This window comes from Phyllobates terribilis, unplaced genomic scaffold (assembly GCF_046119375.1).
Source record: "Phyllobates terribilis strain yellow unplaced genomic scaffold, ASM4611937v1 Scaffold_3__8_contigs__length_932513732, whole genome shotgun sequence".
NCBI classification, from domain to species: Eukaryota; Metazoa; Chordata; class Amphibia; order Anura; family Dendrobatidae; genus Phyllobates; species Phyllobates terribilis.
Window position 1 is genome coordinate 768608665 of NW_027362763.1, and position 22503 is coordinate 768631167.

The following is a 22503-nucleotide window of genomic DNA, read 5'->3' on the forward strand; positions in this document are numbered from 1 at the left end:
AACTATTGCGGTGCAGGAAGCTGGTGGCTTTCTGTACCGCAATACATTTCAACTGAATGTGTGTCCGAAGACACATATTTAGTTGAAAATGACGGTCACACAGAATCAGATCGGGGAGTCGCTTCTTGTCAGTTCGGGGAACCAGATGCAATTTCCTGAACCAGTCGAATCTCACCCCTGCATAGGATACACTGGGGTTGGAGAATACATCACAACAAAGACACTGGGGCTGTTGCTACAAGTAATGTGAAAAAATCAAATGTTGATTTCTAGGTTTAGCAGTGGCCAATTCATTGCAAGTCTACAAATCTAGAAATCAACTACCCTTCCTCAACATAAGACAAACATTGTTCAAAAGAAGGTCTGTTTGCTGATCAGGTGTTTATCCCCTCCAAAACAGCAATCAGCCCCAACACAAAAGAGAGAGAGAGATAGTATTTCTCATCACTGACCACTCTGTGAATGTGCTTCGGCAGCGAGGATGTGTAACATCAGCAAAAGTGTATTTGTCTCTACAATTTAATTTTAGGCCACCTACAGAGGGGTTTACTATTACTAATCAGACTTCAACCCGCACAAGCAATTATTTATCAGATTTATTTATTTTTTTTGCTACCATAATGTAGAATTTTATCAAAAAGCAAAGTTGGAAGCCATAAATATAGGTAAAGAATAACTTTTTCAGCAAAACTGGCGACCAGATATCGAGCTTTTGGTGAAGGTGATGTGAGAGCATCTACAATGGTGTCCACAACTTCATAGCTCTTTCTGCTGCCGCGATTAAACAGCTTCTTTATAAAGTATATTGAACGTTCTATGAATTTTTTTTTGTAGATCTCCTTTAACTCCACAGAAAGAGAGTCCCAGATTTTTTCTGCATCCATATGTGGTTGAATTTTTGTGGCTGGAGAATAATTTCCAGGTGTGATAATACATACCTGCAAGAGAAGATAACAATGATAGAATTATAATAGCTCCTGATCTTGTGAGTTTCTAAGGCTGGAGGTCACTTTTGGAATTTTATTGATTCAATAGTGAATGTGGCACAACAGTACTAGGGCTATACAGCTATACAGGCCTTCATTATTCCTGACCTGTACGGTCTCTGTGCAGTCTGACAGAGAAAGCCATAGTTTCTTTCATTGGATCCATATGGAATCTGAGTAGAGGCATTAGGCAATTCTATGGAGGTCCTATTATAGGGCCTTAAGTCGCAAAAGCTACTTATGAGCAATTTTTTTCACCCTTTTTCAATCTGATTGATACAATTACTACATGACTGTGGAATTAAAGTCACTTTTTCATCTGGCTGTTGAGTTAGTTTCTACAGACTGAAGCTAATGCATAACACAAAAATATATAAATTTGCTGATTTTTAAGCCCATTACATGTATTGGAAAATAGCATATTGGAAAATGTCCTTAAAGGGGTTGGCCACCTTTGAGAACATTTTTACTTAAATGCATGTATTTTGGGCTAAGAATTATTTTTTTGTAATTGGGTTTCATTACAGATTTTGCACAGTTTTGCTTTTATAGGCTTCGTTTCCCTGCACAGTCAACTTTAATGTGGTCTGTGGCCATAAATCAGCTGAGAGGAGCTAAGAAAGAGAAGCATAAAGAAAAGTGTTACATATTTTCTTGTTGGATAGTCAGAACGATCTCACTGATGAATTCTTGGGTAAAGAGGTTGAGCACTTTCTCTTGCCAGTGCAGTTCTCTCACACACTGACCAGCGCTTGTGTCCATACAATGGCTGCTGGTGGAGGAGCATGTGACCAGATTCTTTAATCTTTACAACGTTCACCATGTGGTATATTTGTCATGTTAACTTTATTCTGCTGCAGGTCGATGTGATTATCCAGCACAAAAGATCATAAAGCAGCAGACGGCCGATGCTGATAGGAGAGTGAGATGGGAATGCGCACACACTGATGTCAATGTGGGCATGTTCTCATCTACCTCTCATGTCAGCATCGGCCGCCCGGTGATGTGTGATCCTGTGTGCAGCAAGCAGCCGCTTCACACAGGAGAAGGGTGAGAATCCCCTCTACACAATGACACTGTGCCTGCTCTCAGCCCCTGCAGTGTCCATGCGGGCAGGGCTGGGAAATTTAATCAGGAGGCCTGTCAATCTCCAAAAGATTAGGTCCAAAGAATGATAATTCAGGGGATGGAATGGTGCACTGAGGTTTAAGTCTATGCCAAGGGTGCCCCAAAGCCTCCTCATTTATAGATCTAATAATACCGTTTTTATATAGAAGGCAAGAAATAAATTCTACAGTAAAAGTATGATTTTTTATAGGAGGCAAGATATGAATATCTAAATGGTTCAATAGGACTTTTGGGGTAACAGACTCCCTTTAACCCCTTTACAACCCAAGGGGTGGATTGCACGTTAATGACCGGGCCAATTTTTACAATTCTGACCACTGTCACTTTATGAGGTAATTACGCTGGAAAGCTTCAACGGATCCCCCTGATTCTCAGAATGTTTTTTCGTGACATATTGTACTTCATGATTATGGTAAAATTTCTTCGATATCACTTGTGTTTATTTGTGAAAAAAAACGGAAATTTGGCGAAAACTTTGAAAGTTTTGCAATCTTCAAGATTTGAATTTTTATGCCCTTAAATCAGAGAGATATGTCACACAAAAGAGTTAATAAATAACATTTCCCACATGTGTACTTTACATCAGCACAATTTTGGAACCAAATTTTTTTTTTTTATTAGGGAGCTATAAGGGTTAACAGTTGACCAGCGATTTCTCATTTTTCCAACAAAATTTACAAAACCATCTTTTTAGGGACCACATCACATTTGAAGTCACTTTGAGGGGTCTTTATGACAGAAAATACCCCAAATTGACACCATTCTAAAAACTACACCCCTCAAGGTGCTCAAAACCACATTCAAGAACTTTATTAACCCTTCAGATGTTTCACAGGAATTTTTGGAATGTGGAAGAAAAAAATAACTTTTTTCACAAAAATGTTACTTTAGATCCAATTTTTTTTATTTTCGCAGGGGTTTCAGGAAAAAATGGACCCCAAAATTTGTTGTGCAATTTCCCCTGAGCATGCAGATACCCCATATGTGGGGAAAAACCACTGTTTGGGCGCACAACAGGGTCCGGAAGGGAAGGAGCGCCATTTGACTTTTTGATTGTAAAATTTGCTTGAATAATTAGCGGATGCCATGTTGCGTTTGGAGAGCACCTAATGTGCCTAAACAGTGGAAATCCCCCACAAGTGACACTATTTTGGAAACTAGACCCCTCAGGGAACTTATCTAGATGTGTGGTGAGCACCTTAAACCCCCAGGTGCTTCACAGAAGTTTATAACATTGAGCCGTAAAAATAAAATGTTCACATTTTCCCACAAAAAAATGTTTTTCAGCCCCCAATTTTGCATTTTCATAAGGGTAACAGGAGAAATTGCACCATGCAGTTTGTTGTGCAATTTCTCCTGAGTAAGCAGATATGTGGGGGAAAACCACTGCTTGGGCATACGGCAGGGTTTCGGTAGGGAACGAGCACCATTTGACTTTTTGAATGTAAAATTTGAATAATTAGCGGATGTGCCCCTGATGTGCCTAAACAGTGAAAAGCCACCACAAGTGACACCAGTTTGGAAACTAGACCCCTCAGGGAACTTATCTTGATGTGTGGTGAGCACCCTGAAACCCCAAGTGCTTTACAGAAGTTTATAACATGAAGCTGTGAAAATAAAAAAAATCTATCTTTTTCCACAAAAATGATGTTTTAGCCCCAATTTTTTTATTTTCACAAGGGTAAGAGGAGAAAATCAACCCCAAAAACTTTTGTGCAATTTCTTCTGAGTACGCCAATATCCCATATGTGGGGAAAATACAGTGTTTGGGCACACGACAGAGTTCAGAAGAGAAGGAGCACTGTGTGACTTTTTGAACGCAAAATTGGCTGGAATCGAGAGCGGACCCCATGTCGCGTTTGGAGAGCCCCTGATGTGCCTAAATAGTGGAAACCCCCCACAAGTGACCCCAATTTAGAAGCTACACCCCTCAAGGATTTTATCAAGGGGTATAGTGAACATTTTGAACCCAGAGGTACGACACAGAATTTGATAACATTAGGTCATCATATTGAATAAGTTGTCATTAGTCTTGAGCGCAAGTGCTCGCTACTTGAGTTTGCATCGGTTACTCAGGTATGCACCATGTATCGTGCGTGCTCGAGTGACATGCTCGAGTCCCCGCCCACATGTTTCACGGTTATTAGACACCCAAAAAAAACATGCGGGGATTGCTCGTGCATGGCAGGCAATCCCCGCAAGGTTTTTTTGGCCGCAAAGCATATGGGGCGGAGACTCGAGCATATCACTCGAGCACCCGCGATACTCAGTGCATACCTGAGCACCCGATGCAAACTCAAGTAGCGAGCACTTGCGCTCAACACTAGTCGCAATATCGTCATCATTTTTTTTTTACTATTGAAAAAAATCCCAACCCTGACCCAACCCTAACCCCAACCCTAACCCTAACTCCAACCCTAGCACAACCCTAGCCCAACCCTAACCCTAACCCAAACCTAACCTCAACCCTAACCCAACCCTAACCCCAACCCTAACCCTAGCCCAACCCTAACTCCAACCCTAACCCTAGCACAACCCTAACCCTAGCCCAACCCTAACCCCAACCCTAACCCTAGCACAACCCTAACCCGAGAGTTTATTTTTTCCCCAGTTCCTCGTGCGGTATAAGTGATTAGACGACTTTATTCTTCGGGTCGGTGCGATTACAGTGATACCAGAGTCATATCGAGTTTTTATGATTGACAGCTGTCACACACTAAAGACGCATTTTTTTGTAAAATCTACTTTTTGCAGCGCAATATTTTGAGAGCTATAATTTTTCCATATTTTGGCCGACAGAGTCATGTGATGGCTTGTTTTTTGCGGGATGAGTTGACGTTTTTATTGGTGCCATTTTCAGGCATGTGATATTTTTTGATCACTTTCTATTCCGATTTTTGGGAGGCAGAATAAACAAAAAACAACAATTCAGGAACTGTTTTTTTTTTTTTTAAACGCTGTTCCGCGTGTGGTAAAATTGATAAGGTAGCTTTATTCTTCGGGTCAGTACGTTTACAGCGGTACCACATTTATATAGTTTTTCTATATTTTGGCGCTTTTACACAATAAAAGCTATTTTATAGAAAAAAAATATTTTTTTGCATTTCTTTATTCTGAGAGCTATAACTTTTTTATTTTTCGGCTGATGGAGCTGTATGGTGGCTTGTTTTTTGCGGGACAAGATGATGTTTTCAGCGGTGCCATTTTTATTTATATTTGTCTTTTTGATCGCGTGTTATTCCATTTTTTGTTTGGCGGTATGATGATAAAGCATTGTTTTTTGCTTCGTTTTTTATTTTTATTTTTTACCGTGTTCACGAAAGAGGTTAACTAGTGGGACAGTTTTATAGGTCAGGTCGTTCTGGACACGGCGATAGGAAATATGTGTACTTTTATTGTTTTTTTGTTTTTTTTTCAGAATAATATTTATTGATGGGTACATTATATTTTTATTGGATTATTTTTTTTTATTTATTTTTTAATATTTTTACAATTTTTTTTTATTATTATTTTTTCACTTTCTGCCACTTTTTTACTTTTATTCTTTGTCCCACTATGGGACTTTTACTTTTTTTATTCTGATCATTTGTATAGCATAGGGATGGAGCACCATCTGTTATAACTCTCCTGTTAGGTTTTTTCTATCTTGCTGGTCACATGACCTTTTTTGCCTATTTAATCCTGCTCCACCCTCCTGACCTTGCTGGACTTCATTGTAATTTCTACTCTTGAGTTAGCCTGGTGCTTAGTTACCTTTCTCAGTCAGTTTAGCTAGGTCTTCGGACCTTTATGTTCTATGTTGTGTGTTTGTCTTTTACTGCTACAATTTCTGCTAGGAGGTGTCCAACTTTATCCCAGTCCCTAGTTCTTGTAGGGATCCCTCCCTTGCATCTATAAGTCTTCGTACAGACTAGCCGAGGACTTTAGCGGGTCTGATTGCAGGATCAGGTTCCCCGTTACATCGTAGGGATCTAGCTTAGTTCTATTGTAGGGACAGATCTCCTTTCTTTCCTTAGTGCTTGTAGCAGATCATAACACCATCCCTGTGCTAAACAGGCTGTCAGCGCTGCAGATTCAGAAGATACTTTGGTCATGCACTGCGCATGACCAAAATATCTTCCTGGTGTCTGGTGACCCGGATGTTGTCATGACGACATCGGGTCGTCATGGCAACATCCGGGAAGCCGCAGCAGACAGCGCTGGAGGCCGGCAGGAGAGGTGAGTATCCCGATCACCTCCCCTTGCTTCGATTGCAGCATTGCGAGGGTTAATGTGCCGGGAGCGGTGCAGGACCGCTCCCAGCACATAGCACCAGGTGTCAGCTGTGACAATCAGCTGACACCCGGCGGCGATTGCAAAGACGTACTAAAACGTATCAGGCTCTTAAAGCCCAGGGCACAGATACGTATTAGTACGTCTTGGGCTTTAAAGGGGTTAACTATGTGGTCCAAACGCTAAGGGCAACAAGGCCATTTTTCCATTTATATACTTAAAGCACACCTGTCAGCAGGATTGTGCTTAGAAAACCACATACACTGTCAAGTAGGCGTCATTACACTGAGTAAAATGATACCTTTGTTGAGATCTGTCCTGTGGTTCTTTTATAACCTTTATTTTCATTTCTGACTGATATGCTCATGTTTCAGGCAGCCTTTTTTAGGGGAGGGGGGGCTTTATCTGGTGATCTGCTTATGTATTCCTATGTCTGCCTTCTGACAGGTCACTGTGCTTTCAGTGACCTGCCTACTATTCTAAATACTGCCTGTGTAATTTGTGTGCCACACATGAAATTTACATGCACCGAAATAGCCCCCGCTACTGTGCTTTAATGAATGAGACACTAAGTTCTATAAAATCATAAATGGCCACAAGTGGATTCATTTTGTAATGGCTTTTTTTTTCATTGTCACTGGCACAGACACAATTTGGTACTTTCTCTCTCATTTCTTTAGTTATATATTTATTATAAAGGAATTCTGTGGCATTTGTATTGGTGGCTGCCCTTATTGTCTCAGCTTATGTTGCCAGATGGTGCCACACTCTTGTTGCAGATGACGCAAGGCTACAACTTTGGTTCTGTGTCCTCTGGGACTTGTAGTTCTGTCCGTGCTGTGAGATCAAGAGTTAACTTTTGTCAGTGTTTGCTTCCTCCTGCTTGGCTTGGGTGGGGCAGCAAACTTTTTAAGCTCCTTAAAGCCTGTTGTCCACTGCCAGTTATAATTTGACTGTCTTCAGTGAACATCTTAGTTCTTGCTGGCTTCCCAATACACTGTGTTCCAAATTATTATGCAAATAATATTTTCTCAGATTTTCCCAAATTACCTATATGAATTGCAGTCATTGTAATTTTCCAGTCAAATAACTATTAGAGTACAATTGAAAGGTTTTTGTACAAACTGCCTATGATAACAGTATATTTTTAAAAAAATGAAACACTCAAACTGCACTCAAAATGCATGTTCCAAATTATTATGCACAGCAGAGTTTTCAACCTTTTCATTTTAATAAAGAACAAAAAAATGGTCATTTTTGAAATTATAAGCATTAGCAGGTTATTACAAACTGAAATCAAACAGTTTTCAACACAAAACTTTATTCTAGGTGATGTAACATTTGCACATAGGACCCCTTGTTCGAAAGGAGCTTCTGAACTCTCTCGTCCATTGAATTTGTCAGGTTTTGGATGGTTTCTGCTTCAATTGTTTTGCATGAGGACAGAATACCCTCCCAGAGCTGCTGCTTAGATGTGAACTGCCTCCCGCCATCATAGACACTCCTTTTGATGATGCTCCAGAGGTTCTCAATGGGGTTGAGGTCAGGGGAGCATGGGGGCCACACCATAAGTTTGTCCCCTTTTATGCCCACAGCAGCCAGAAATGCAGATGTGTTATGTGCAGCATGAGACGGGGCATTATCATGCATGAAAATGATCTTGCTGCGGAATGCACGGTTCTTCTTCTTGAACCATGGCAGGAAGTGCTGTTTGAGAAACTCAACATACATTATGGAGTTCATCTTTACCCCTTCAGGGATCCTAAAAGGGCCGACAATCTCTCTCCCCATGATTCCAGCCCAAAACATTACTCCACCTCCTCCTTGTTGGCGCCGTAGCCGTGTTTGCATGGGGTGTCCATCAACCAGCCATCCTCCACTCCATCCATCTGGACCATCGAGATCATTTCATGCATGATAATGCCCCGTCTCATGCTGCACATAACACATCTGCATCTCTGGCTGCTGTGGGCATAAAAGGGGACAAACTTATGGTGTGGCCCCCATGCTCCCCTGACCTAAACCCCATTGAGAACCTCTGGAGCATCATCAAAAGGAGTGTCTATGATGGCGGGAGGCAGTTCACATTTAAGCAACAGCTCTGGGAGGGTATTCTGTCCTCATGCAAAACAATTGAAGCAGAAACCATCCAAAACCTGACAAATTCAATGGACGAGAGAGTTCAGAAGCTCCTTTCGAACAAGGGGTCCTATGTGCAAATGTTACATCACCTAAAATAAAGTTTTGTGTTGAAAACTGTTTGATTTCAGTTTGTAATAACCTGCTAATGCTTATAATTTCAAAAATGACCATTTTTTTGTTCTTTATTAAAATGAAAAGGTTGAAAAATCTGCTGTGCATAATAATTTGGAACATGCATTTTCAGTGCAGTTTGAGTGTTTTATTTTTTTAAAAATATACTGTTATCATAGGCAGTTTGTACAAAAACCTTTCAATTGTACTCTAATAGTTATTTGACTGGAAAATTACAATGACTGCAATTCATATAGGTAATTTGGGAAAATCTGAGAAAATATTATTTGCATAATAATTTGGAACACAGTGTAGACATTCCTGATTTTGACCTCAACTCATTTTTTGACTACTCTCCTGCCTTACGATTCTGTCCCTGCACTGATCTTTTGGCTCTGACCCAGCTACCAGATCATTCTTCTTGCCAACTCGCACCAAACAGTAGCTAACTTTTTGACTCCAAACTAGGGGTCCCCCCAGATTCCCGTATATGGGTTAAACCGCGAATATGGAAATCGGAGTCTCTAGAGCTGAACATGTTCGTAGTAGCCAGGTTTTGAGCTGCAAAGAAACCACGAACAGTGCCTTCATTACAAATTCTAAGGCTATCAACATACTTTTTACTTTGGTGCAGTGAAAAGGTCTTAAAGGGGTTGTCCCAATTTACCAAGTTATAACCTATCCACAGAATAAAAGATAACTTGCTGACTGGTGGGGTCATATCATTAGGACCCCCAACCAATGCTGAGATCAGGAGTGAAGTGCCCTATAGGAATGGAGCAAGGAAATCTGTAAAACTGTCGGGCTATGGGTCCGATTCATTAAGACTGGCGTTTTTACAACTGGTGCATTTTACAACTGATGTGCGCCTCTGGAAGACATGTTTCTCCAGTCAAGGACTGCAGTAGATTTCTGGCATAATTTATGCTAATAAAAAATGTTGCAAATATTGATTAATTTACTTGGCGGGTTCTACCACGCCTTGTCCCGCTCCAGCTCTGCCCACTTTGGTGAAACTGACTGAGCCTGACATAAAAACCCCTAAAGGAATCTGGCCCTATTTGACTGGATTCCTGTAGGCTTGGAGAAGCATACACCAGGCAGTATCCTATACACATCTTGGGTGTATGTTGGTTTTTATTTACCTCTGCTGCTAAATAATAAAAAAGAAGAAATACAAGAGTCTTACCTGTACCCCAAATTGCTTCATTTCCAGTCGGAGACAATCACAGAATTTCTCCAGCCCAGCTTTGCTCATTGAATAAATACTAGTGAGCTTACTTACATATGCACTTGTGCTTGATAAAAACACCATACGTCCTGCAATTATTAAATAAAAAAAATCAAGATAAAGAAATAATAATAAAGCAGTATAGGACCACGGAAAATGAAGCACAATCTTTGTTTCTTTGTTTGAAAAATGGTGCAAATTCAACTGGACCAGCACCAAATTCTTTCAAAGTGGCTGTCAGACAGGTGCAAAACTTTTTTCTTTGTTATACATGAGTCAGGTTGTGTGTGCTACTCACTTAGGTGTGATATGAGGCATCACAGGAAAGGTTTCTATTTAAAAGTCTGGCTGGTTAATGGCAGTCTTCATAAACCACATCACAGGAAATCATACAGCCCTTGTCCGGCTCAAAGTACAACATAAGGAAAAAGTCCATACAATAGTGCTGGTTAGCCTGTCCAGCTTCTTAGTCCTTTAGAAAAGCTACTCAATCCAGGAGATCTGCACACCTCCATACACACAACCATGTGTAAGACAAACAGGTCTCAATTTACAAAGTGAACCACATCCAGGGGTGGAGACATGGTGAGCATCCTCTATGTGTCTAACAGCCACCTTACAATGTATATGTGTATGTGTATGTATGTATATATAGGGTGGTCCAAAAGTAGGTGGACAGAAAGTGTAATAAGGTTATGAAGGGGGGGATTTATCAAACACTAAATTGCAGCCGCCTGTCTGGATCATCCTCCAATAAACCATGAATTAGACGTGGACGATAACTTTCCACCCAATAGATTTCAGGATTCGCATGATAGAAGCTTGTGAAATTCCCAATTTCATAGAGGCTCTTCTGGTGGACGTTTTTGGACTCTGAACAAATGTTTCAGCAACAAGTTGTTTATTATCTTCTGTACAGACTGTTTTGGGTCGACCAGTTTTTGGAGCATTAAGGATTGAGCCAGTGGCATTGAATTTGTCACGAATGCGGTAAATGGTTTGTCTCTTTGGGCCTTGAGTACCAAATGTTTCAACCCAATTTGCTCTAATGGTTTCAGCATTTTGAGATTTCCAATACTCTGTTAAAATCCATTTTCTTTGATCTGTATTTAAATTATTTGCCATTATGTGTTATCTGAATTGAAAACAGATTTGGGGGAGATCTATCTGTGAATACTAGATCTGTGAAACTGGCTCAGTTGCCCTTGGCAACCAATCAGATTCCACCTTTCATTTTCCAAAGAGTCTGTGAGGAATGAAAAGTGGAATCTGATTGGCTGCTAAGGGCAACTGAGCCAGTTTCACTTTACACCATGTTTGATAAATCTCCCCCTTCATACCCTTATTACACTTTCTGTCCACCTACTTTTGGAACAATATATATATATATATACACACACACAAACACATATGTAGCAGGAGAGAAAAGCAAGACACTTCCTGAGTGTGATGGCATCAGTGCAAAGCATTTCAAGGGACTTGGATAGTAGATTCATGCTGTTTTGATCCACGGGCCATCACTTGAGGTAAGTTGCTCCCCTAGCCTCATGGTAGAATTGGAGCCATGGGCTGCGTGAATCACTCACTTGTTGAGCTATTGCAGCTGTCACTGTGTATGTTTTACTCTGAAACACTGCGGTATTTCAAAGAAAACATACTTTGAAAAGCTGGTGGCTTATCCTCACCTTGTCCCCCTAGACTAACAGGTCTCTCTCTCTCTGTGTTTATAGAGAGAGACTTTTCAGTCAAGGGGAGCAATGGATGGAGAAGCTTCGAGGACCTTGCCTCTGTTCGTCCTTCAAGATGCATGGTCCATATTGTCCCCGAAAACCTTTTTTCAAAGTATGTTTTTTTCTGAAATACCGCCGCGTTTCAAAGTAAAGAATACATGGCTGCAATAGTGCAGCCAAACTCTGAATTATGCTGCACGCGGTTTGGCTGCATGAATCTCCTGTCAGTTTCTCTTTAAAGGACCACTCCAGCATTTTGGTATTTTTTCAGTGCTGGAGTGATGCTTCTAATGTAAGGTCCCTGACCCTGGTCTGATACTTACCCGACACTATTTTCACCTTTTATGGGTGCCACTCTGGTTCTACGGCGTCATCTTGTGGCCATAACTTCTGACTATCCGGAAGTCAGAAGCTACGTCACAAGCTCTCTATGCAAGTCTATGAGAGCCAGAACGAGGCCAGAACAAGGATCTCATAGACTTGTATTGAAAAGTGACCTGCAGCGCGCTCCAGCAAACACTGATGTGATTCAGCAGGTTACAAAATGCTGGAGACCGTCTGGAGCGGTGCTGATAGAAGATGAAGACTGCTGCGGATAAGTATAAGACCGAGCGCAGGAACCAAAGCACCACTCCAGCTCTGCAATAAAAAAAAAAAACGATCGAGTGGTGCTTTAAATGGAATTTGTCATCAAGTTTTCCCAATATAAAAGTATGGTTACCTCCTTTAGGGCCTATTTTATAGCATTCTAGTATTCTGTAAGTATGTCTCCAATCCCCTCTACATAACATAAAAAATACCTTTTATTATACTCACATAGAGCGCTGTCCGGTCTGATGGGCATCTCTGGTCTTCATCCCGCGTCTCCTCTCTTCCCACAATCACTGTCCTCCTTTCCTGCTTCATGTAGATAACGTGTCCTATGTCATCCACAGTGTCCTCCATCGCGCTCTTGCACAGGCATACTTCCCTCTGCCTTGCCGACGACTGAGCAAAGTACTGTAATGCACATGCGCCGGGAAAGGCCAAAGAGTGACAATGGCCATGGAGTAAAGCTGGTGCATGCGCATTACAGTACTTTGTTCAGCCCTCAGGAGCATGATGGAGGACACTGTGTAAATGATGTAGGATGTGTCATCCACACGAAGCCGGGCAGGAAGACAGCGATTGTGACAAGAGGAGGTGCCGGATCAAGACCTGTGATGGCCAGTGGACCAAACTACACTGTATGGGAGTATAATAAATAGGTGCTTTTTTGTCCCTTGCAGAGCGGATTGGGGACTTACATACATTATACCAGAATGGTGTAAAAAAGCCCTTACTGGTGGATAGGTGGTGGCCGTACTTTATATTGGGAAAACCTGGTCATAGGCTCCCTTTAAGTGCACTGTTGACAGATTAACCATAAATAGCCTATTCACTTACATTTCTACTTCTACACAACCTATTGACTACATATTTAAAAAATGTAAAAGATGTAATATTACTGAATATATATTAAAAACAGTTTACATTGTAATTCGCTTATAAAATACGGATTGTTTTTATCATTAAAGGGTTAATAAAAAGAAACGTTAATCCCCTATCTATAGGATAGGGGATAACTTGCTGATCACTGCAAATCTGACTGCTGGGACCCTCAGCGATCTCGAAATTGGGGCTCTGGAAATCCCAAGAATGTTTTGAATGGAGTAAAAGTGCCCATGCTCGACCTCTGCTCCATTTATTGTCTATGGCACTGCCAAGCTGTACTGGGTACAGACTTCTATGCACTATTACCATCCTGTTAACATAATAAATCAATGTCCAGGGAGCACCATCACAGCATACAAATCCTCATGAATTCTTTTATGACATAATTACCAAATAAGGGATGGTGAGCCACACGGAAATGTCCCCCTTTATTTGGTAATTATGAGGATTTGTATGCTGTGATGGTGCTCCCTGGACATTGATTTCTTATGTTACAATGTGTTTAGATTATGTTACTGTCTAATGCCCATGCTGCACCATTAGCACGATAGGTAACAGGACGGTAATAGTGCATAGAAGCCTGTGGTAAAAAATTGATTTTTAACCATTAAAATAAATATTTGTTGCCTGTTTTTTTATAGACATCCTCACTAGATGGCGACATTGTAGTATTTTCTTAGCACTATTCACATTAAAGATTTGTATACCATGTATCTTGTTCATGAATAAAGATTTAATGTTTATTGGTCATGCCACTAAATGCCCATTACTGCAATATTTTCATGCCTTTTTAGTTTTTTGTTGTTTTTAACTATGTATGAAATAAAGAGTTGTTACATTTTTAAAGAAACCTCCGTTTGTTTGTATTGGTTTTCATGATTGCTCAGTGGTTAACACTGCAGCCTTATAGTCCTGAGGTCCTGGGTTCAAATCCCACCAAGGACAACATCTGCAAGGAGTTTGTATGTTCTCCACGTGTTTGCATGGGTTTCCTACCACACTCCAAAAACACAGATAGGGAATCTGGATTGTGAGCCCCGATGGGGACAGGTATATTGAAGTCCGTGAAGCGCTGCAGGATAAGATGGCACTGTATAAGCAAGCATAATAAATAAGAATTTAAGACAGGGCTCTGCAGAGCCCCATTCTCAGGATTCTAGAGCCCTGATCTCAGGATCACTGAAAGTTCCAGCGGTCAGATCCCCAGTGATTAGCTAGTTCTCTCTTATTCCATGTTTTTAGTTGTTTTTTCATTAGTATTTTTTTTTTAATAACCCTTTAAAGCCAAGTTTACTCATTGCTTCAGTTCTTGTCATTTGACTTCCCAATGTAAAAACTATTTATAAAGGGCGCCCCCTTGTGGTGGTATGGGAGAATGTTCCACGCTCACAAAAAGAGACACATTTGATTCGCCATTGTGTGTCTATCTTATATGATTTATAAGACACAAAAAGGAAAAAATTATGAACTTATAATGTTTCAATAGTATTGATGCTTAGATCAGCCGTATACCATGGGTCCAGCTGGTGAAGATCAGCAATCTTGAAGAAAAGTGAGAAAAATTGGTACTTTCACTGGTAAAATATTAAATCGTTATTCTGGATATATTAAAAAGTATTCCCATTCAGAAAAAAAAACACAAGTATATGGGAATACTTGTTTTAATGTATCCAAAATAAAGATTTATTATTTTACTGTTTGAAATTCCTGTTAGGCCACGTTCACACCTTCAGTATTTGGTCAGTATTTTACATCAGTATTTATAAGCCAAAACCAGGAGTGGAACAATCAGAGGAAAAGTATAATAGAAACACGTCACCACTTCTGCATTTGGTTTTGGCTTACAAATACTGATGTAAAATACTGACCAAATACTGAACGTGTCAATGTGGCCTTAAAGAAAGAAAATCCCACAATGGTCACTGAAATTACTTGAAACTGACTAAAGTCCTCATGTGTAATAATAACTATGTGGGTGAAATATTACATACACTGTAAAGATAGTCACTAGTTATTAAATGGATTGTGACATACTATGGCTATTTGAATGACCCCAAGAACAAACAGACACGTGCAACTCTATACCTGTACATTATTCACAGGGACGCTAAACCCACAGCAACTAAAGGCCTCCGACTGCAGCCACATCCCTTTTAGCCAGATCTGGGTAAGGATTAGGTGTAATAAGAAATGCTAATTACTATTATGCCATTTTATAGTACATATGTCACCTTTGCTTTTCCTGATAAGTGGAGCAAAAGCCAGGGTTGTCCTAATACTTCCCAGCAGGTTAACATCAAGAATGTTCTTGTATTTATCTATTGTTTGCCATTCGACCATTCCGTATGTGGCTAAACCAGCATTGTTCACAAGTCCCCACAGCCCTGGAAGAAAAGAAAAAATCTGCCGATTATTAAAGTAGTGCAACGTGGCACGGGGCGGTAGCCGTGGGCGAGGTACTCATCTTTCACCCCTATCTTCATGTAGCACCCCAGCATGCTACATGAAGATTGGGGTCCTGGCTGGGTGTGTGGGTGTTGTCTATGGGGGCTCCACACCCTTGCAGGTCGTATGATGCCAGTGACTTCGGCTGGCCAGTACCATGTGTTGAAAGATTCAATGAAGGAGACCAGCAGCCAACAATAAACAGTTTTTTACTGAACAGTAACTTGGGGGAACTATGTACAACAGATAGAGGGTGCATAACTTCACGAACGTTTCTTTTAGAACAGGGATGTGAAACTCAAACATACAGAGTGCCAAAATGAAAATCTTGGACAAAGTCGCAGGCCAACCAGAATACAGTATAATTGTCTTCCATACAGAATAATGGTCCCCATATAGTCCTCCATACAGGATTATGGGCACCACATAGTCCTCCATACAGAATAATGGGCACCACATAGTCCTCCATACAGGATTATGGGCACCACATAGTCCTCCATGCAAAATAATGGCCCCACATAGTCCTCCATACAAAATAATGGCTCCACATAGTCCTCCATACAAAATAATGGCCCCACATAGTCCTCCATACAAAATAATTGCCCCATATAGGTGTGGTGGTTCTGGTGTCGAGGGCTAATTAAAACCCCCCTGTGGGGCAAATTTGGGCCACGGGCCAGAGTTTGACGTTTGTTTTAGAATATGGAGCATCTTCACACATTTTCTGCCTTCCTTCTCTAGGCTCACTAGCACCATCACCCAGCACAGTACTTTGGGAATTTCTCCAATCCCCAATAACGGTACTACTGTCCAGTATGTGTTAGCACTTCAACCCGCTGTTCCACATCCTTCTTTTCCTTTTAGGGGAGCTAGATTGCACTATGACCTTTACTTAGCTTCTCTGCTTGCTGATGCCTTGGAACTCCCGCCTAGGGTACTCTTTTCATCTCACGTTCCCTGTTTCATCCTGGTCCGTTACCTCTCTGAGTTGCAAACTCAGGAGCCATAATGCTGGGCGTTCTGTCCCAGGACCCATCTCCAGTGCATCACTCTGTCTTTCTGGTCACTTTTCCTTGTCCCTACTGCAGATTTCGCTACCCACTGCCTCGGTCTCCATTTATGTTAGGCACACCCACGTCACACGGCTCTGCTGACTAGTCAGACCTTAGGTCTGCTTTCACTGCAGGCTGAGCCCTATCTGTCCTCCTGACAGAAAGCTGTTTTTGTCCCTGCACTTCAGCCCCTCCCACTCAGGTCTAGTCCCAATCATTAACCCTAACTGTCCCTACCGTCTGACAGAACATAATACTATCAGTAATCACACATGATGACAACACACGTGTCTTCAAGGGGGAATGTGGGCTGTATGTCCTTCTCCTTACATTTTCCCATTCTTTAATGATGGCCATCTGAAAACTGGAAGACACCAAACATTTCACCACACACAACCACGCACAACATGGACTCCTCTTCTCTTCATAGAGTAACGCCAGCCTTGTTCCACTTGGTTAGGACCGTCCTCTTAACCCGCTATCCTTCGGGTTGATCTGGCCCTTCTTGGCAAGGGCCCTGGAACAAACAGTAAAGTCTCTCTCATTGGAAACAGCCCACACGGCAGGGCACAGTCCATTGTCCCCCCATCAGTCCTTAGGACGGCTACAAAGTCCATTAGCTCACACCTATCCATGAGACAGGAACACAGTATTTAGGACGGAGCAATGTCCATCCTAGATTGGGCTAAGTTCTTAACTGAGGATATAGGACCCTCCAGCCGCTGCAACGTCTCTCAATCCAGTGTAACAAGTGTACCAAACCTGGGGGAACACAAGTTAAGCCATTTGTGGCTAGCAGTGTTGGGGGAGTCTTAGACCCACTGGATATCAACTCTCCATTAACTTCAAACTGTTCCAGTTATGGGTGTGCAACGTGTACAACGTGGGGTCTTCCCGCTTCCGACTCCTTCTTCTTCTTCCTAACTGGCCTTTCCCTGGCCTTCCTCAGGTCCAGGTTTTCCTTGGCCCTGCTCCCTCTCAAAGAACACCATTTCCCCTGTCATGTTTTTAGCCAGATCTTCACCCTCAGGACCGTCCAACTAGGCCCTCACCCATTCCTCCCTTATTTTCTTGTCTTGGATCATGTCTGTGATCCACCATGCCTTGGTGATATGGGGTACTTTCTCAGGGATAGGGGGCATTTGAGGGTCAGTGGGAGACCCACTGGCATCTGGGCCAATAAGACTTCCAGCTGTTTGGCTCACGATCCAGGCCAGCGTAAGGGATTTAACCTACAGCTTGTCTAATACCTCTGGTTCTCCTTCAGGGGACCCAGTGACCTTCTCCGCCAGGCCATCCGGTATTTCCTTTCCCTCCACCAACTTCATTAGTTGCTACAACCGGGTCCTTTCCCCTCATCGGACAGCATGTCCAACGTTAGGCCTTCTCTTGCTATCATGAGTTTTCACTCCGTCATTATGCAATACTTCTCTCTCCAACTCCCAACAGACTAATGGAGCCGGCCCTCTCGCCACCCCATGTCACTGCTCCACCTTTCGTTGGGTGGGGCTTTCTTTAGCTCACCATCGCGTTTCCTAGTCGTCTCCGTCCGTTTTCCTTCATCGTGTTCCACTGGGTGGGCCTTCTCCTTTCACTTCGCCCTACTGGTAGGGCACTTCATACTGCAAGCTGGCACTTCTAGGTAAGACACTCCCTTTGGTAGGCAAAACCTCTGGAGGGCTGGATGGTTATTTGCGCCCTTTCATGTCTTCTACACCAACGATGGGCAGGACCTTCTTCTTGCACTGCGCCATTAACCACCATTTTAAAGTCCGTGTTCGGCGTCATTTTAGACCAAGTTATGGCCGCCATTCTCCATGCAGCTCGAGTCTTCCCTGCATCCCTTTGCTCTTCCTGGTACAAATTCCTGCCAACTACAACAAGTGTAGGCAGGGGGTTGCCAGTGACGACGTCATGGGTCAAATATAATTGCCATGTGGGCCAGATTTGGCCCTCGGGCTAGAGTTTGGTATGTATGTTTTAGGTTGTATGTATGTTATAGGCAGTGTTTAGATGTGTCAGTAGTCCTTGGGGCAAGCTGTTTTAAAAACAGAAAATGCCAATCTGTAACATGTCATAAAAGAGGAGTGCAGCAAGATTATTTCTTGGAGCTTATTCACACATCTATTTTTAACATACTTGTGCTATCCATTTTTTAAGTGGACAGAACTTGTACAGTATGTACTTGTATAGTCTATGGGTCTTTTCATAGTTTTTTTTTTTTTTAGCAGGCCAATGATCCGCAGAAATTAACCGTATGTGTTGTACTTTGATCCAATTTGGATATCAAACATGCTTATTCTACTGAATGGTTCTGCAAAAAAAAAATTGCCAGCATATGAATGCAACTCAGAATGTATCCTTGTGCTGTCCTTTTAAAATGACAGACATGGGAATAAGATCTTATTTTCACTCTAAGATTTTTTACATGGATTTTGAAGCAGAATTTGAGATTTAGGCTATGTTTACACATCATAGATTTTTTGGAGTCACAAATCGGCAGCAAAACTTGATCACAAGCAGGAAAGAAGCTGCATCAAAAACGCATTTTTTGGCACGTTTTTTCAGCGTTTTTTTCACTGTCCTTTTGTGTCCTTGCTTATGCATTTACATAAAGTTCAGTGAAAAAAAATCTCATTCTGGTTAAGGCACGAAAAACGCTGAAAAAACGCTAAAAAAAAGTTACCTGCATTTTTTCAGCATTTTTTTCACTACCCAGTGCTTCTTATGGGTGAAAAAAATGCTGAAAAAATGCTGAAAAAACCCTGAAAGAAGTGGCATGTTCTATTTTCAAAAAAAGGCTGCAAGGCACAAAATATGCAACAAAAAAAACCTTGATGCATGAACAGAAAATTCTGGTTTCTCATAGACTTTGCTGGTGCTGCAAAAGGCAGCTGAAAATTTGCATACAAATCTGCAGTAAAAAACGCTGAAAAAACATGATGTGTGAACATAGCCTAAGGTACATTTTTATGAGGAGCATAAAACTCCAAAAGGATATTACATTAGCAATGCTGTAAGAGAATTTAAGAAATTCCATGCACTCGCTAAAGAGAATATATGCAGTGTAAATTTACCAGCATTGCAGATTTGAAATGAATGTAATGGATAACTGTATTTATAGGTGAAACACATTCTTTTTTTAATGTGTCACCTGTAAGATCTGCGTCCTTATCAACTGAATCCCAATATTGCAACACTATGCACCCCTTCTCCACAACTAAATTTTCAGCAGTATTTATGGCTGTTGCAGTTCCACTGCTGGAGATCTGCAGCAGAAATGTGTCGTATGGCCTCACGGAAACATAGCCTAATAAGTGACAAATAGTTGAATTGAGTGTTTTAACCCCTACTTCATGTTTTCCTCAGATTAAATAGCAAAACTCTGCCGACAGATTCCCTTTAATAGTTTTTTTGTAGCAATTCACAAAATGCAAAGTGAATGACAAAAGAGAAATCTAAATGTGTGACCGCTGATCAATTACACTTGCACACAGTTTTTGAATAATTTCGTCAGAGAGTTTTGTTCCAAACATCTGGTTGAACTAACCACAAATCTTCCATGCATGTAGGTTTGTGCAAATCCTTCTGTCTCTTTGTATGATCCCAGACAAATTTGAAGTTGTCTTCAGGGCTCTGTTCGGGCCATATCATCACTTCCAAATGTTTGTTCTTCTTTCATGTCACAGGTTATAAAACCATAGCAAGACTGAGCACAGCAATAAAACACAAGGTAATTATACTCTATAGCAAAGTCTTTTCCAGGTAATGAGTTCAAAACAGACTGGGGTTTCAAGATGTGCTGATCAAGCTCTTTTGAAGAAGCACTGAAAAATGGGCAACATTCAGGGCAATAAATGCTGTTGATCACCCAAGTAAACTTAGTTCAGCAGATGGAAGACTCATCAATGATGCTTTCTTCCCTTTGAAATCAGATGTCCAGAAGTGTCAGTAGTTCAGAATTGGCAGTAACCAGTGGGACCCAGCTACACCCTTCTACTGTTTAGAGGAAAAATTGCATCCACGGACCCATACTTTCGACATGGAAACAAGGCCAAGCGACTGACTCAATGATACATAAAAAAAAGAAATGGGCAGAAAAATTGCAGCTGGTGCTCTGGACTAATGAGTAAAAATGTTGAATATTTGACTGTAACAGAGTGATATGAAAAATGAAGAAAAAAAAGTTTTAAAAGTACAGGTTTTATGTTTTTTTTTAAACGATTCACGGAGAACCAATAGATGAGCAAAAACAGATATGTCAGATGATCACATGCAACCTGCTGCAAAATACGGCCCCCACAAGTACTAAGAGAAACCCAGCTTCTTACTTCATATATTTCTTTAAAAAAATTTTTTTACTAATAACCTTCTTACCTTTGTCAGGGAGGTTATCCTTCACGTATTGTTTCGCCTTCTCCATCTCTTCATCACTGGTCACATCTAGCCTGATGACTTTCACCTGCCCAGGGGACGAATGGTTTATCAGAGCCTGAGCTCCTTCTCCATCTGGAAACAGACAAGCAGCAAAGACCATGAATCCCATATCAAGCAGCCTGAGAGCCAGCAGGTTCCCAAAGCCCGAGTCACAGCCTGTGATGAGCACCGCTCTTCCCTGAGGACTGAAGAATACATCTTTGTCTCTTAGCTTTGTATAGATTACAATCACCAATAGTCCAAAGAGCAATATATAGACAAGGGTCTGTGTGTCCAGGCAGCAAGACCACAGCCAAGGAAGAGAGACCATAGCCCCAGCGTCAGTATATACTCATAAGACCAAGATGTTCGATGTTCAGTCACAAGTCAGGACCAGAGGGAAAAAAAAACTGCTCCTTTTTCACATTTCTCACACACTTTTAATCACATTGTGGGAAGACTAAATACAGTGGTGCTTAGTGCCTTAAGATAAAACTGTTGAGTATACAATAGCTGCAGGCTTATGCTGGGAACCTGTCTTGAGCAAATAACAGATGATCTTTAAGAGCAGGGCTATACAACCTTTTTGGTCATACGGAAGCACTAAAAAGTAAAGGGATATTACCTTCTTTGACATTTGTGACAAATCAAAAGTGTATACTATAAGGCTATGTGCCCACGATGCAGAAATGCTCAGGATTTTTTTCTGAGCGTTTCTGCATCTCCCTGGCAGAAAAAAACGCATGTGGATTGTACATGCGTTTTCCTTCCAGGGACATGTGGAAGTGAAGCGTTCTTCACATGCTTTTCCACATGCGGGTTGTCAAGCGCTTTCCAAGCGATTTTAGCATCACTTGGAAAGTGCTTGACAGCTTGGTCACACTATATAAATCCATGCAACCGGCATGGATTTATATAGTGTGACCGTATAAGAATGTTTAAAAATAAAAAAATGAATATATACTTACCCTCCAATGGCCCGCGCTGTCTTGCTTCGCTCGGTCCCGGCTGCTGGCAGCGGTACACTGAAGGACCTGCCGACGTCAGCGTCGCGTGACCCGTCACATGACTATGTCGTCAGCGCAGGTCCTTCATTCCATCGCGAAGTGCCGGGAAGCAAGAAGGAGCACAGCGCGGGCCGCCGGAAGGTAAATATACATTTCTTTTTTATTTTATTTTTTTACAGATTTTTTAATGGTACCTGGGTGTGGATGAGACTCTCCTCTCCTCTACACCCGGGTACCATCCGCACATTAGAACGCGCCAATTACGCAAGTACAGATGCAGTGATGCGGAATTGGCGCGTTCTAATGCAAGTCAATGGTGGCGAAAACGCAGCACTTCCGCAAAATAATTGGTAGTCCTGCGTTTTTTTCCGCAATGATAATCCGCAGCGGAAATTTCCGCAGCATGTGCACAGCACATGCGGACTATCATTGGGGGACATTGCAGGCCTTCTACCATGCGTTTTTTAAGCGTTTCTGCAGCGTTTTTTCCGCTGCGGAAACGCTTTAAAA

General features: G+C 41.6%; 1 protein-coding gene across 1 annotated transcript; it reads right to left on the reverse strand.

The window, feature by feature from the left end:
- Positions 1-581: 581 nt before the first annotated feature.
- On the reverse strand, positions 582-21454 carry LOC141258326 (retinol dehydrogenase 7-like). Its single transcript, XM_073673334.1, has 4 exons — positions 20948-21454; positions 15305-15457; positions 9829-9959; positions 582-938 (listed from the first exon to the last, which is right to left on the reverse strand). Exons 1-4 carry the CDS (start codon positions 21315-21317, stop codon positions 597-599), a joined length of 996 nt encoding a protein of 331 aa, XP_073529435.1. The 5' UTR covers positions 21318-21454; the 3' UTR covers positions 582-596.
- Between the last annotated feature and the right edge of the window lie 1049 nt (positions 21455-22503).

Excerpts from the sequence above, each read along its gene's own strand:
- LOC141258326 (XM_073673334.1), bottom strand. The coding sequence starts at position 21,317 with ATGGTCTCTCTTCCTTGGCTGTGGTCTTGCTGCCTGGACACACAGACC. Across the intron at positions 9,960-15,304 it reads ACTTATCAGGAAAAGCAAAG|GACGTATGGTGTTTTTATCA; the intron begins GTGACATATGTA and ends TAATAATTGCAG. Across the intron at positions 939-9,828 it reads TGAAGCAATTTGGGGTACAG|GTATGTATTATCACACCTGG; the intron begins GTAAGACTCTTG and ends CTTCTCTTGCAG.